This window comes from Nerophis lumbriciformis, linkage group LG30 (assembly GCF_033978685.3).
Source record: "Nerophis lumbriciformis linkage group LG30, RoL_Nlum_v2.1, whole genome shotgun sequence".
NCBI lineage: Eukaryota > Metazoa > Chordata > Actinopteri > Syngnathiformes > Syngnathidae > Nerophis > Nerophis lumbriciformis.
Window position 1 is genome coordinate 14,966,353 of NC_084577.2, and position 13,734 is coordinate 14,980,086.

The 13,734-nt window shown below is 40.8% G+C and overlaps 1 protein-coding gene across 2 annotated transcripts in view; it reads right to left on the reverse strand.

The window, feature by feature from the left end:
* Positions 1 to 13,734, reverse strand: part of igsf11 (immunoglobulin superfamily member 11) — a 362,823-nt gene that overhangs the window by 256,450 nt on the left and 92,639 nt on the right. For both annotated transcript variants that reach the window (XM_061925619.1, XM_061925620.1), the window contains exon 2: positions 7,122 to 7,151. In XM_061925619.1, the coding sequence (XP_061781603.1) occupies positions 7,122 to 7,151 (30 nt within the window). The remainder of the gene's footprint in view (positions 1 to 7,121; positions 7,152 to 13,734) is intronic.

Genomic DNA, 13,734 nt, shown 5'->3' on the forward strand with positions numbered 1-13,734 from the left:
GTTGTTTACTTGAGTCAGATTGCCATCATAGTGCAGTCGACACGTATCTCTTATGTTTGACTGCCATCTACTGGTCACACTTATCATTACACCATGTACCAAATAAAATTGCTTCGAGGTCGGTAAGCAAAACCAGAATTATTCCGTACATTAGGCGCATTGGGTTATAAGGAGCACTGTCGAGTTTTGAGGGGAAGAAAATGATTTTAAGTGCGCCTTATAGTCCAGAAATTACGGTACACATGAAAAATATATCATGTAAATTCGAAGATGTCCCCCTTGCAACTCACTGCCACAAATAGATGGCAGTCCTGTGAGAAAGACGCAAACGTCATGGGGGATTATGTCACTAAGTGGTGCAAACATACATATACACATACTGTACATATACAAGTACATATGCATACTTACACTCATGCACATAATCACGTTTCATCAAACATATATTAACGTTGTTGCCCTAGGGTAAACTGGGTATAACACATGGCACACGGACAAAGCTTAACCTATCCATCCATCCATCCATTTTCTACCGCTTATTCCCTTTTGGGGTCGCGGGGGGCGCTGGAGCCTATCTCAGCTACAATCGGGCGGAAGGCAGTGTACACCCTGGACAAGTCGCCACCTCATCGCAGGGCCAACGCAGATAGACAGACAACATTCACACTCACATCCACACACTAGGGCCAATTTAGTGTTGCCAATCAACTTATCCCCAGGTGCATGTCTTTGGAGGTGGGAGGAAGCCGGAGTACCCGAAGGGAACCCACGCAGTCACGGGGAGGACATGCAAACTCCACACAGAAAGATCCCGAGCCCGGGATTGAACCCAAGACTACTCAGGACCTTCGTATTGTGAGGCAGATGCACTAACCCCTCTGCCACCGTGAAGCCCAGCTTAACCTATTGTTACTATAACAATCTACAAGGTTAATGTAGGTTGCTTCTCTTTCTCCCCCTCCATTTTTCTGCATTATTTCGTATCTCAGGTTATCATTACGTATATGTATTGTTGCATTTGAAAAACTGTATTGTTGATAATAAAGGTAAAGATATTGGTATTGTTCATTATCAATAGCGCTATTTCTATTGGTATTTGTATTGCTCCATTTGTAGTGTAATAATGCTCATTGTCATTTCTGTATTATTTTTTATTTTCGCTAACTGCTTATTTCCTATTACTTTTACCATCATATTTGTACATGTCGTATTTGCTGATGTTGCTCTATTGTTGTTGTTGTTGTTGTTTGCTGTTGTTGTTTTTGTCTCTCTGTCTAATCCCCCTCTTGTCCCCACAATTTCCCCCTCTGTCTTCCTTTTTGTTCTCTTTCTATCCCCTCCTGCTCCGGCCCGGCTGCACTAAATGATAATATAAATACATTTAATAAAGTCAAATACAAATAAGGCAACAAGAGAAGTATCCTACACTTCTCTTTTGTAAAGTAAATCTGAACAGCCGACATGGGCATCTACATCAACTATATGATTTGCCTGAGAAGCTGGACAGGCCAAAAAAATAAATAAATAAATAAAAATAAATAAATAAATTAATTAATAAATAAATAAAAAAAATAAGTGGTGCAAATTTAGCTGGGTGAAAATCGGTCAAAGAGCCGTTTGAAAAATTTTGCTTTTATGAAGATTAAAATTTGCAAACAAGTGTAAAAAAAAAAAAAAAAATTCAGGACATTTCCAAACAACGCACTTGATTTAATATCAAATATCGTACACTGAACTTTTTTTTCCCTTCACAGTCGATCGCAATTTTTCAACAAGCTTCTATTTTTAAACTCTCCTCACGAACAATAAGAGCCATCACTTCCTCCTTCTGCTACTCTCTTTTACTTCCTAATTTCCCCACCCATCCATTGCCGTCAGATCATAGTATGTGAACTCTCATTACAGGGGTGTTAATAGACTCTTGAGCGCCGAGATCCTCTTTATTATCCTCCGACCGCCGACTACATTTCTAAGCTGATTAGCCGGAGCTGTCTATTCAGCATTTCAATTACGAATCAACCAGCGGATTTCCAATAGTCAAGCGCACTTAATGCCTTATTATATATTGCTGACATTCTTCGAGCATGTCATAATGTTCAAATACTTTAATCCTCGAAAAAAAAAAAAACAAGGACGGAGGATCTGCAGAATAATGACATCACGGCAAACTGAGGCTGGGAGGGAAATGGCAGAAGTAGCTATTAACAGCAATTGATGGCAGTTTAGAGCAGGCGTGCAGTTTTAGTATAAATGGAACAGCTGGCAATCATGGGAAGAAATGACGCACATGACTTGGCGAAGGAGGTCGAGCTCATTGCTGTGTGTGCGTGACCCGGTGTGCATGTTGCCGGATTTTTTTCTGATGTCATTTGCACATCAGCCAAAAATATGACGATCTCTGGCTGGGTATTATCAGCACTGTATCTGTTTAAAGTCTCCAGCTTTATCAAATACCCGCTCGCTGTGGTTCTGTCCGTCTCCCTTTCACACTCACTAATCCATTTTGGTCATTGATAATCCAGCAACTGTATGCGCCGATGCTGAAAAAAAAAAAACTAAACCGCGAACATGCGTGGTGACCACGTCATTGCGGTTCGTATTTTGGAGCCTGTGATCTTTTTATCACTTGTATTTGTCGTTTGGCCCCAAAGGTCAGAGAGGATGGCATCAAAAGAAAGGAAGCATTCACGCGAAACGAGTGGAAAAAAAATAAAAATAAATCAACTGGGGAATTTCCACTAAACATTCACATTTTTAACAGCTTTTAAAAAAAACATAAAAAGGGTTGTTTTTGTGTGGACTGTTTGTAGAAGTGCTTTGTGTATTTGATGTTGCTGTAGTTACATAGACGCTAATGTTTCAGGGCAATACTAGGGAACAATTGAATCTCTTTACATCTTATTTTTGGCTGCAGTTTTGCAGCAAATCCTCTGTAAGGAAAGGTACCTTTCTCATTTGAACTGATACGGTACCAATTCCCGGTACCTAGGAATCGAAACCGGTACCATTTTGTGGCACTCGTGTGTGTGTTAATGTGGTAATACAGGGTAAGTGCACAAACAATCGCTCAAAATGCTTAACCGAAAACCACAACATCACCATCACTGTTTAGTAGAGATGTCCGATAATATCGGACTGCCGATATTATCGGCCGATAAATGCTTTATCGGTATCGGTTTCATAAAGTAAAATTTATGACTTTTTAAAACGCCGCTGTACGGAGTGGTACACGGACGTAGGGAGAAGTACAATAAACCTTAAAGACAATCACATAATATCAACGGCTTTTCACACACACACAAGTGAATGCAAAGCATTCTTGGTCAACAGCCATACAGGTCACACTGAGGGTGGCCGTATAAACAACTTTGACACTGTTACAAATATGCGCCACACTGTGAACCCACACCAAACAAGAATGACAAACACATTTCGGGAGAACATCCGCACCGTAACACAACATAAACACAACAGATCAAATACCCAGAATCCCTTGCAGCGCGAACTCTTCCTACGCCCTACCCCACCACACTTTAACCCCCCCCCCCCCCAACCCCACCCACCTCAACCTCCTCATGCTCTCTCAGAGAGAGCATGTCCCAAATTCCAAGCTGCTGTTTTGAGGCACGTTAAAAAAAATTATGCACTTTGTGACTTCAATAATAAATATGGCAGTGCCATGTTGGCATTTTTTTCCATAACTTCAGTTGATTTATTTTGGAAAACCTTGTTACATTGTTTAATGCATCCAGCGGGGCATCACAACAAAATTAGGCATAATAATGTGTTAATTCCACGACTGTATATATCGGTATCGGTTGATATCGGAATCGGTAATTAAGAGTTGGACAATATCGGAATATCGGATATCGGCAAAAAATCCATTATTGGACATCTCTACTGTTAGCATCAATACGAATGGCCCAACGAATCCTAAGTAACACTGCACCAGCGCCACTTAAGCACTTTGTCCAGTTTACATCTGCTGTGACAACTAGAAACATACATATATATATATATATATATATATATATATATATATACATATATATATATATATATATATATATATATATATATATATATATATATATATATATAAATAAATTAAATAAAATAAATATATATATTTATATATATATATATATATATATATATATATATAAAATAATTAACAAAAAAAATTATATATATATATATATATATATTTTTTTTTTTTTTTAATTATTTTATATATATAGATATATATATATATATATATATTAGAGATGCACGGATAGGCAATTATTTCATCCGCAACCGCATCAGAAAGTCGTCAACCATCCGCCATCCACCCGATGTAACATTTGATCAGAACCGCACCCGCCCGCCATCCGCCCGCACCCGCCCGTTGTTATATATCTAATATAGACGATGCAAGGCATTAGTGAGGTTATAAAGCTTTTGCCTGTTAAAGAAAGGAGACTGATCCAATGCAGCACAGACATTCGCGTGCCACGCTGTCACGACCCAGACGCACACCAGTGCGCAATCATATGGGAGCCGCGCTGAGCGCACCTCCAAGCGCGTCTCGCTGCCGGCGACGGCCGGGTATGGGCCCAACGCTCCAGCGCCATCCATTTTCAGGGCTAGTTGATTCGGCAGGTGGGTTGTTACACACTCCTTAGCGGGTTCCGACGTCCATGGCCACCGTCCTGCTGTCTATATCAACCAGGGTGAGCCCCACCCCTTTCGTGAGCGCACTGCGCGCGGAGTGACCCCTGTTACGCGCCCCCGGCAACAGGGGTGGCGGGCAGGTAAGCTGCGCGGGCGGAGCGCGCGGAGTGACCCCTGTTACGAGCCCCCGGCCACGGGGGTGGCGGGCAGGTAAACTGCTTACCTGCTGCGCGTGACGCCGGCCCCGGCGAAGGCGGACGAGGCGGGGTGTCGGTGCGGTGGGCGCGGTGGTGACCCTGGACGTGCGTCGGGCCCTTCTCGCGGATCGCCTCAGCTACGGCTCCCGGTGGGGCCCTCTCAGGGGAAGGGGCCTCGGTCCCGGACCCCGGCGAGGCGTCGGGGGCCTTCTCCGCTCCGTAAAAGTGTCCATCTCTTTTTCTTTTTTTTCTTCTGTTGTGGCATATGCAGCAGGTGCCTGCTCGTTTTTCGTATGTGGGTAACAACATTTAACTATGCATATATATTTCCGAATTGGTTTAACTGCCACCCGCCTGAATCTATTTAAAATCTAATTTTTTTTTATTTCAACCGCCCGACCCGACCCGACCCGACCCGCGGATAAAATCTAATTTTTTTAAATTTCATCCGCCCGATCCGCGGATAATCCGCGGACTCCGCGGTTGTGCCCGCAAACCGCACATCTCTAATATATATATATATATATATATATATATATATATATATATATATATATATATATATATATATATATATATATATATCACATCTCTAATATATATATATATATATATATATATATATATATATATATATATATATATATATATATATATATGTATATATTAGAGATGTGCGGTTTGCGGGCACAACCGCGGAGTCCGCGGATTATCCGCGGATCGGGCGGATGAAATTTTAAAAAATTAGATTAGTTATATATATATATATATATATATATATATATATATATATATATATATATATAAATATATAAAAAATCCATTATTGGACATCTCTACTGTTAGCATCAATACGAATGGCCCATCGAATCCTAAGTAACACTGCACCAGCGCCACTTAAGCACTTTGTCCAGTTTACATCTGCTGTGACAACTAGAAATATATATATATATATATATATATATATATATATATATATATATATATATATATATATATATATAAATTAATTAAAAAAATAAAATAAATAAATAAATAAATATATATATAAAATAATTTACAAAAAAATAAATATTATATATATATATATATATATAAAATAATTTACAAAAAAATAAATATATATATATATATATATATATATATATATATATATATATATATATATATATATATATATATATATATATATATATATACATATAACAACTCTAATCACAGAAAATCATCAGCAAACATAACTATTGTTATTGGAGCAAAAACTCCACCAAGTATTACTAAGGTATTACCACGGGAACGCTTGTCAGAAGGAATTGAAATTCTTCTCCAATCAGCAGGTTTACACTACTGATGAGTAATTTTCCCTGAGAAAACGGTGCAGCCTATACGCTTACTACGTGTACGAGAGGATTTTCTCTGTGAAGTCTGTGTTGAAACCCGGATTAGGAGTGCACAGGCTGTGGGGAGTCTGTACAGTTTGTGTGCTGGTATGAATCGAAAGAAGGCTCCAGACAAAGGTACCAAGAAGCAATGTGTGTGCAGCACCACCCAAAGTGTTGGAAGTTAAGGAACAGAATGAGGTGCAAGGGTCTCATAAAAAGAAGGTGATGGAGAGGCGTAGAACGGGGAGACGAGGCAGCCGCCAGATTGAGATTGAGTGGTATAAAATTGGTGGGCATGGTCTATAATTAAGGAGTGAATGGGAAGGAAAGTACGGGGCAAAAAAAGTGGAACTGCAGGAGAATATAAACAGTGAACAATATAAGACAACGAGTTATAGAGCACTCAAACGTAGTAAAGGAGACAGCAGATGGTAGGGATTATTCTGGACTAAAATACTCTGGGCCCTACAGAGGGAAGGCCGCAGACATAAAACTAGTAGAGTCCATCTGCCGCAAATAGACCAAAAGAAGCTGCAGGTTCACAATTACCATAACAACAAAATTTAAAAAAAAAAGAATGCAATTTTGTAGCTCCTACTGTTATGTTGCAATACTTGCTAACACACATAAATAATACAAATAATAACATTCATTTGTACAGTATCTTTCTAGAAACACACAACACAGCCAACACAGCATCAGCAGGTGCATGTTGGCATATTCTTCATGTGACTGTCAACATAAAACCTTTTTCCAATTTATGTTTTACATGCAGTTATTTGTACGCTGATATCCCGAATGCCTGTTAATTGTGTCCAGACAAGAAAGAGAGACAGGAGGCGGAGAGAAAAAGTGCAGGTGTGTGTGTGTGTGTGTGTGTGATTACCTTTTCCAGTGTGTGTGCAAAACCATGAACCTGCAAAACAAAAGGACACGATAACATTACTGTGATTTTCTGACAACCCGTCATCCGCCACTACAGCGCCATTTCATTACAGTCAAATTCTTTATAAACAGAGGTTATTAAAATGATGCCTTTTCGAGATACCGTACCATACCACAGTGTTTTTAGACCTTTTGTGAGCCGAGGCACATTTTTTTTCATTGAAAAAAATCCCGAGGCACACCATTAGCAGAAAACATTAAAAAATTAAACTCAGCAGCCAATATTGACAACTAAAAGGGTCATATTTTCATGCATTAATGATACATGGGGCTTTTTACTGCCATGTTGGGGGAAAAAATATATATCACAAGTCGTATTGGGGCTTTTCTCCTTCCTCAAAATCAATTTTATGTTATTTGTATTCCAAAGAACTACCATGTGGCGATGATGCGGATAACAAAGTATGTGGTGCATCATCAGAATGTTTCATTATTTTTCATTACTTAAGGGACAAAAAGATTGACTGACAGGCCGTCGACAGCAGTGTTGTTCAACCTTTTTTGAGCCGAGGCACATTTTTTAATTGAAAAAATCCCGCGGCACACCACTAGCAGAAAACATAAAAAAATGAAACTCAGCAGACGATACTGACAGTAAAAAGTCGTTCTCGCAATTGTTGGCTATGAATTCAAACCATAACCAAGCATGCATCACTATAGCTCTTGTCTCAAAGCAGGTGTACTGTCACATCACGCCCTGACTTATTTTGATTTTTTGTTTTAGTTCTTGTCTTGCGCTCCTATTTTGTTGTTGATTGTCATGTCATGTACGGATGTACTTTGTGGACGCCGTCTGCTCCACACGTAGTAAGTCTTTGCTGTCGTCCAGCATTCTGTTTTTGTTTACTTTGCAGCCAGTTCAGTTTTAGTGACGTGAAGTGAATTATATTTATATAGCACTTTTCTCTAGTGACTCAAAGCGCTTTACATAGTGAAACCCAATATCTAAGTTACATTTAAACCAGTGTGAGTGGCACTGGGAGCAGGTGGGTAAAGTGTCTTGCCCAAGGACACAACGGCAGTGACTAGGATGGCGGAAGCGGGGACCAAACCTGGAACCCTCTACCAACCGAGCTATACCGCCCCAGGTAGCTAGGTATGTTTTAGTTTTATTTTGCATAGCCATCCCTAAGCTTCAATGCCTTTTGTTTATTTTTGGTTTAAGCATTAAATACCTTTATACCTGCACGCTGCCTCCCGTGCAGACATAGTTTCCATGCGGAATCTACTGTATGTCTGCGTATTTAAACTTCCGGGCACTCAATGCAGTCTTTGATGATTATTGACCATTAATTTAAGCAACATAAATTATATCAAAGCTTCTTTCTAATATATGAATTGTTGCAGCCTTATTTGAAACCTTGGTCAAGGCTCTGGGACATGAAGGCAGGGGCACCGCTGGGGATTTTGGGCCCCATGAAAAGAATCTTTACAGGGCCCCCAACACAGTGTCATTATTTTTTCTGTATTATAATTTCATCATCATTAGGGGCCTCTCTGGGCCCCCCTCAATCATGGGCCCCTAGAATCCGTCTCCTTTACCCCCCCTTTTCGGCGCCCCTGCATGAAGGAATACTGTTCAGTATAGTAGTCTTATTCATGGTTTATGTGTATACTAGAGTTGTACGGTATACCGATATTAGTATAGTACCGCGATACTAATTAATCATATTCGGTACTATACAGCCTCTGAAAAGTACCGGTTCACCCCCCCCCCCTCGTCGTCACGTCGTGTCATTGCTGGTTTACGAGCAGACGAGCATGTTCGACAATGCACAATCACGGAGTACTTACAAGCAGTAAAAATGTAAACAAACGCCATTGGTGGATCTACACCTAACATCCACTGTAATGATACCAAGTACAGGAGCGTATCTAGTCGATACTACTATAATTCCGTCGATATTTTTTGGCATCACAACATCTTCTTTCGTTTTTTTAAAAAAATTCATATTATGTTTATAAACTCAGGAAAACTTTGTGCCTGGACACATGAGGACTTTGACTATGACCAATGTATGATCCTGTAACTACTTGGTATCGGATTGATACCCAAATTTGTGGTATCATCCAAAACTAATGTAAAGTATCCAAACAACAGAAGAATAAGTGATTATTACATTTTAACAGAAGTGTAGATAGAACATGTTAAAACAGAAAATAAGCAGATATTAACAGTAAATGAACAAGTAGATGAATATTTCATTTTCTACCACTTGTCCTTAATAATTTTGACAAAATAATACAATGGAAAATGACACAATATGCATATGTCAGCAGACTAATTAGGAGCCTTTGTTTGTTTACTTACTACTAAAAGACAAGTTGTCTAGTATGTATCGAAAAGTATCAAACTATTTGTAGTACCGGTACCGGTACCAAAATATTGGTATCAGGACAACACGAGTGTATACATTTACATCAAAGGGGTGAGTTGGCACAATATCTGACCAAAAAGTATGTGGTCAAATTTTTGTCCCAGTCCACCCCTATGTAAAACTGTGATTATTCTCTCTAAACCGTGTTCATGGGTGTCTCCAACAAAAAAGGTGGTACCACTTGAATTTGTAATGATCTATTGGTATATAAATGACCTCAATTATGGAAGGGACGTCCTCTCGGTATGCAGTGCGGTGTGGCGACCAGCCGGAGTATAAGTGCATATAAAGTAAAGTACACATGTTAACCGCAGATGGAGTGAGTTAAACATCCATCAACAACATGAGCTTCTCACACATGCTTGGGTCCTGTCAGCAGCGTCTACCATTGCGCTTCCGTAATTGCCTATTGAGCCGTGTCACTCACAACCTTTTCTGGTTCTTGTAGCTGGTAATTGTTCATTATTCAAGCCTGAGTGCTGGAATTTGAAGAGTTTCCGAGAATGCTGATGCTCTCGCACCATTTCTGATATTTAAAAGCAGGTAAAGTGGTGGACTTAACCCTTGTGTGGTGTTCGGGTCTGTGGGACCCGTTTTCATTTTTTTATTAAAAGAAAAATGATACAATTAATTAATTTTTCAAACTGAGAGTCACTGACTTTGGCTCATTTTCTGTGAAGAACATATATCAGAATACATATTTAATGACCACACACCATACACATTTCTATTACATATAAGATGTCCGGGTCCACTGGACCCGGGGCTAATAGAAGTGTGGAAATTGATGTTCTGTGTACCACACGCACCCACCCACCCACCCACACACACACACACACACACACACACACACACACACACACACACACACACACACACACACACACACACAGCAGGCCTAGACAGGAGGAGGACAGAGTGTAGGTACACAGAACATCAGAGGGTCAAATGTGCGAGAAAATGAGAGCAGACAGTGTTGACAACCAATGTTGCAACCTTGTGTGGGAACCGCAGGTGCAGAAACACAAAAGAAGAATCCCTGTGGGATGCAGAAACTGGCAGAGAAATTTTCCGTGCAACGTTCATATTGTTGTTACTCAGCCAGCGTTTGTGGGTTTGATGGACCCGTTGCATTTTGTGGCTTGTAATGCCTCACAATCAAACACTTTTTGTCATGTCTGTGTGATCATGTTTTGTTTTAGTCATGTTCGGTTTTGTTTTTGGACTTTTTGTGGACTTTTGTTTTGTTTTGTCACCATAGCAACCCATTAGTTTTCACCTGTCACGTCACGCACCTGTTTCACGTTTTGAGTCACGCACCTGTTTTCGTTAATCATGTCGGTAGTATTTAAGTTCATTGTTTTCAGTTCGTCGTTCTGGCGAAATCCCGGATTCATACCCCTGTCACACTTTTACCTCTGCGCACTTCATAGTCCATGCCAAGTAAGTTTTTTTTGTTTATTAATCCCACAGTTAGTGTTTTTGTTTAATTGTTCACAGTTTTTTGCCCACGTGCAAGTCTTTTTGTTTCGTTAGTCAAGTTTGTACATCCACCTTGAGCGCGCTTTTTGTTCCTTTGAGTGTTATAAATAAATATGTATTCACCTTCACGCCATGACCAGTCCAGCTTTACTTGCATCTCGGGAAAACAAACACACCATAGTCATCGTCTTGACACTTTTATGTTAAAATACTGAACAGATGTTTACCTTATCCCAATAAACATCTGTTCAGTATTTTAACATAAAAGTGTTTGATTGTGAGTCATTAAAAGCCACAAAATGCAACGGGTCCATCAGACCCACAAACGCTGGCTGAGTAACAATAATATGAACATTACACAAGGGTTAAACTTACTTTGAAGTTGTTTGGAAACAATGTGTGCAGTGTAGGGATGCAACAATAAACGGTCAGAATGATATAACTCTTGACGGTTAGTACCACTCTTTTAAATCAAAATGATAGAAAAAACGTGACTGATAACTGCACTTTGACAAACCCACAGACTGACTGGCTAACATGAAAACAAGAGACATTAACGTCTTTCCCCTTTAAGAAACGATATACCCTCAATCTGAACTTACATAAACACATTACTGTCTGGACAACTAAGATATTCGATTGTGCACATTGAACCTACAAGCACAGACTGATCGTTCTATACTCAGGGGAATACAAGACAAAAGTCTTTTTACGGTGTGTTCAAGGACTGCTGACGCTACAACGCCCATATGAAATAATATAGAATTAAAACTAATTGTTTTAATAAATCCTAAAGTGCTACAGTACAAATAAATATTTAAATCAATAAGGTCTTAGCCATTAAAATAGATAAAATACTAAGACTAAAACACAATCATGAAACTTAAGAAACACAAAACATGATAAATAGTGGGTTTTCTAACATCCATCCATCCATCCATCTTCTTCCGCTTATCCGAGGTCGGGTCGCGGGGGCAGCAGTCTAAGCAGGGAAGCCCAGATTTCCCTCTCCCCAGCCACTTGGTCCAGCTCCTCCCGGGGGATACGGAGGCGTTCCCAGGCCAGCCGGGAGACATAGTCTTCCCAACGTGTCCTGGGTCTTCACAGTGGCCTCCTACCGGTCGGACGTACCCGAAACACCTCCATAGGGAGGCGTTCGGGTGGCATCCTGACCAGATGCCCGAACCACCTCATCTGGCTCCACTCGATGTGGAGGAGCAGCTGCTTTAGTTTGAGCTCCTCCATGTTGACAGAGCTTCTCACCCTATCTCTAAGGGAGAGCCCCGCCACCCGGCGGAAGAAACTAATTTCGGTCGCTTGTACCCGTGACCTTTCGGTCATAACCCAAAGCTCATGACCATAGGTGAGGATGGAAACGTAGATCGACCGGTAAATTGAGAGCTTTCCCTTCCAGCTCAGCTCCTTCTTCACCACAACGGATCGATACAGCGTCCGCATTACTGAAGACGCCGCACCGATCCGCCTGTTGACCTCCCGATCCACTCTTCCCTCACTCGTGAACAAGACTCCGAGGTACTTGAACTCCTCCACTTGGGGCAAGATCTCCTCCCCAACCCGGAGATGGCACTCCACCCTTTTCCGGGCGAGAACCATGGACTCGGACTTGGAGGTGCTGATTCCCATCCCAGTCGCTTCACACTCGGCTGCGAACCGATCCAGTGAGAGCTGAAGATCCTGGCCAGATGAAGCCATCAGGACCACATCATCTGCAAAATGCAGAGACCTAATCCTGCAGCCACCAAACCAGATACCCTCAAAGCCTTGACTGCGCCTAGAAATTCTGTCCATAAAAGTTATGAACAGAATCGGTGACAAAGGGCAGCCTTGTCGTAGTCCAACCCACCCCAGAAACGGGTCCGACTTACTACCGGCAATGCGGACCAAGCTCTGACACCGATCATACAGGGAGCGGACCGCCACAATCAGACAGTCCGTTACCCCATACTCTCTGAGCACTCCCCACAGGACTTCCCGGGGTACACGGTCGAATGCCTTCTCCAAGTCCACAAAGCACATGTAGACTGGTTGGGCAAACTCCCATGCACCCTCAAGGACCCTGTTTTCTAACAGTGTGAATTAATTTTAATTGTTTAAAAAAAATACCTGGTCAAAAATTTCAGTGCGCAGTACTTTTTCAGCACAATACCACGATAATAATGGTGACCGTGATCATTTTGGTCATGATAACCGTGGTATGACATGTTCATATCGTTACATCCCTAGCGCAGTGGTACCTGTTTTCATAAGTCCAGGTTTTAGTATGATTCAGTTTAAGACTATTTTTTGGACCAAAACATATCACTGTTTTCACGCACTGTTTCGGTTTTAGTGCAAATAAACATATCTTGGCGATTTAGTCCCGCTGCCTTTTTTTAATTTTAAGTACGGTTGCAAAATAACCCACCGTAGACCCAAATAAATATGTCCAGAGTCTCACTGCAAAAAAGCACGCTGCTACGGTAAGTCTTACCAGCTGCCCTTTGTAGTTTTGTAGAGAGTAAAGCGGTCTGGCGCTTGTGTGTTTGCATCAGATGATGTAAACAAAGTCGAGCGAGCACAAAGTCGTTGTCCGTGCGGATACATAAGGTTTGACAAACTATTGAATTCAAGCAATAAATCATAGTACCGTATTTTTCGGACTATAAGTCGCAAGTTCTTTCATAGTTTGGCTGG